At 39.8% G+C, this 3,772-nt stretch overlaps 1 protein-coding gene across 1 annotated transcript; it reads right to left on the bottom strand.

Moving 5' to 3' along the window:
- Window positions 1–298: 298 nt before the first annotated feature.
- Window positions 299–3,490, bottom strand: LOC147992973 (uncharacterized). The gene is made up of 4 exons (XM_087542038.1): window positions 3,479–3,490; window positions 997–1,152; window positions 537–743; window positions 299–409 (listed from the first exon to the last, which is right to left on the bottom strand). Exons 1-4 carry the CDS (start codon window positions 3,488–3,490, stop codon window positions 299–301), a joined length of 486 nt encoding a protein of 161 aa, XP_087398164.1.
- Between the last annotated feature and the right edge of the window lie 282 nt (window positions 3,491–3,772).

Genomic DNA, 3,772 nt, shown 5'->3' with positions numbered 1-3,772 from the left:
AAAAAATCAAGCAGTTCAACCAAAACCGAGGCAGAAGTTCAGGTACATCTGTTGGGGCAAAAAACATACAACACAAGGATACTGAAAAATGACGCAGTACATTGAAATTCACAAAGCCAAATCATTCTTCACACCAAATACATTTGTCCACAATATCATAAGTAATAGTGTGGCACCTATAGATACACAAGTCACTAAAAACATTCTTACAACCAAATCTTTACGGAATTGTTCCAATCATTATCAAACCTAAAAATCTGAACAAGATCAAATCTACAATGAAACTAATGCTTCGACTTCACGGGCCAAAGGACTGGATATCTTTAGGGAGCTCTAAACGCATGACTTCATTGTTCTCGCTAAAAATCAGAGTGTGCATGAACTCAGCCTTCCAGTCATCTGCAGCATCCTACAAACAAAGAAAGGTGAAAACGATGGTTTAGTAATGAATATCTAAAACCACAGCAGGAGCGTCTCAGCAAAAACACACAAGAAAAATCAAAGGATGATGAGACAATAATGAAGACAAAACATACTTCCACATCACCAAAATCTTCAACAATCTCATCGCCATCATACGAAGAGCTGAACTTCACGGCAAAGAAACCACAATCATTACTCTTCTGCTTCGGAACATCGATGAAAGTCGGCCTCTTTGCAATAGTCACCCAGTTAGGCTGCTTGTTCGCCTTATACGCAACCTTGCTGTACACCTCCTCGAGCAACCCAACAAATCTCTTCATCTGCCAGAAATAACAAAATTAGATGAAGTCAAAAACATGTTAACCAAAATAGTTAAGTTCAGGTACATATAAAAAGCGACACTTGCATAAGATCCACCTAAACAAAATAGCAGAAGTTCAACTTCTAAATGATAGTCAGTTCAAGCAGTATTACCAAAACAGAGACAGCAACATATTTTGTCAACACAAGGCATAATAAACTTCGTGTCGAACAAGAGAACGTGAAAGGAGGTTCAGGCTAAGAAACACTCACGATATTTTGGCAGTCCCCATGGAAACTCGATCGCGACGTTTCCATATTATCGTAAAAAAGTGAATCAAAGATGTCAATGCTCCCATGATATCTATTCACTACATACACACTGTAGTGCGCCGTTGTGCCAATTGGCTTGAATAGAATCAAGAAAACCTGCCAAGAATGAAAGGACCGGTGAACACAAACTATAAAGCATATGTACTAAAGAACCGGCATGAACAAAAACTTCTTGACAAACTCAGCAAAAGGATGCACATGAAATTAAAAAAAGCAAAGTTATGAAAAACTAACCAGCTTTGTGTTAAAAAGGTCTTCTTCCTTGCGAACAAACATTGGGAGGAGACCAGCAGATTTTTTTGCATCAAACTTTGGAACTATTGCGGCGTAGAAATCATACTCCAGGCAGTATTGTGCATTCACCAAAACACAATTAAAACACCTCCCAGATGCCACTACAACAAAACTAAGGCAAAAAAGGAGATAGGAGTGCAAAGAACTAAAACCTGTATGAAGTAGGGACTAAGTACAACCCTGTCAGCATTAGTGAATATCTCAGAGGTCTCCGGCTTATCCTTCCACAAATTTATGAGATAATCTATTATGTCTCCTTCCATCTGCTGTCCTTCGCCGAAAAGCGTATAAAGGACACGTCATGTGAGGTCAATCACATTCGCAGGGATGGTAAACATGCAGTAGCTTGTCCTGCAGAATACAAAAGGATGGTAAAAATATATATTAGAAGTTCAGATACAACAACAAACAGAAGTTCAGACACTATAACTCAAAAGGCAAAGAGGAGACATAAAACAGAAGTTCAGATACTACAAAACAGCAGTTCAGATAATACAACAACAGAAGTTCAGACACTACAACTCCAAGGCAAGGGAGCGACAGATGAGGGTAACTTACTCAGAATACTTCTCCAGACCGTCTTTACTTAGCACATATTGTTTCAACTTTCGGGCCTCGGATAGATGAGGGTAACTGTATTTTTTCACGGGAGCGACAGGAGAACGCCACTTCAAAGGCAATCTTGATGCTCTCTTGGAGGAAGTTATGTTCCCAGACTCAACTGCCGGTTTCCTCCTGGTGATGATAGCATTCTTCCCACCTCTACCAGCAACAGTACCAGCAGCACATTTAGCATTCTTCGGGTAAGCAATCTTCTCAAAATCATCATCGGACGAAATCACTTCTGCTTCGGCTGCTTCGACTACATCAGCCTTCCTGTAGCAAGGGGTTTTTGGAGTACCAGGAATACCACCAGCCTGCTTCCCCAACTTGGAAGGAATGAGGGTCCGAGGTCTATCATCTTCTATCAGAGCTGTACTCATCGGTTCCTCCCTAGGCTGGTATTCCTGTGACCCGAGGAATGAGTGGTGGTAATCGGTCAACTCCAACGGATCCACTATCAAAGAAAAAACAAAGAGAAAACATCACCATTAAAATACAACTCAAGTTCAGGAACATCACAATGTGCAGTACAACTAATAAAGATGACATGGTTACTACTCAAGCTGACCTAAAAAAATAGTTGTAGTAAAAAACTAAATGAAGTTCAGGCACAACCAGAGGCACGGTTCAAGATAAACCGATGAACTAGAAATCATTCAACTACAGCTAACAAAACCATAGAAAGGCATCATCTTTGAAGTTCAATTAGAAAAGAAAATGCGCATGTCCATTTAAGCAATGGAAGGACAGAAATTACTAAAACAAAACACACAAGCAAAACTAAAAAGATAGAAATGAAGTTCATGTATAAAGAAAATGCTCCTCTCCTTCCGAAACCAGCAGCCCAGCCAGATCTCAAGCAAAAGTCCAAGTTTCAGAGAAAAATATGAAGTTCAGGTAGAATAAAAGATGCAGTGCAGGTAAGCAGTCCAAGTTCCTAATACTTACATGTGTAGTAGCCAAACAAAGATTGGAAGTCTGTCTCAAACAGGTTAGAAGAAGCGATCGAGTACAGCCACGTCTTCCTGATATCCCCGATATTCTCATGTGAATAATTTGCAAGAACCCCGTCATGATATGAATTAACATTTGTAAGCATGAAGAATCCGCAGTCGATAGTGCCATCAAACGAAGTAAAAGAATAGTGTTAGAACAGAAAAAAAAAAGCCAATGAATTAAACACGTCGCAGCTTAAGTACAACTACAGTTAAACAGATGTGATAAGGAGAAAAAGTGGAACTCATACTTGTTTTGCTGCTGGGGGACATCAATCCAATCCAGAGGGAAATGGTCGATGGTAAGAGGACTGAAGGGTGTCTCCCTGTCATTGCTGGCATCCTTCCAAAGCTTCTTGATGTTGTCAGTCATGCGCCGAAACAGGCGTACCGCACATTCATCTCCTGGTCCATAATAGGAGTCGAGAAGCTGGAACCTTGAATTCTTCAGGTCAAGAAATATTGAAACCCAATGACCAACACCACCCATGAGCAGGAATTTCAGGCGGGTCAAAAGTGAGGAAAACAACCTGAAGCATCATAAACACACGAATCATTAAAAACTGAGAATTAATATCAGAACGGTACAAAGAAAAATAAAACAAATATTAACACAATGGATCACACTACAAAACTAATACAGAGGCAAAGAACAAGATATTGCATACCAAATCATGTGCATCCATGCTATCTGGACCACTCGCCATGAAGTACTTCCTCACACGGGAATCAAATTTACCTCTGAAAATCTTGTCCTAAAATAATGCAGACAACACCAACATATGAAAAAAAATACAAAAATGAGACAAACAAGTTTTACCTAA

This window comes from Triticum urartu, chromosome 1A (assembly GCF_056163025.1).
Source record: "Triticum urartu cultivar PI428250 chromosome 1A, HENAU_Tu73, whole genome shotgun sequence".
NCBI classification, from domain to species: Eukaryota; Viridiplantae; Streptophyta; class Magnoliopsida; order Poales; family Poaceae; genus Triticum; species Triticum urartu.
This window is presented reverse-complemented; position numbering and strand designations above follow the sequence as displayed.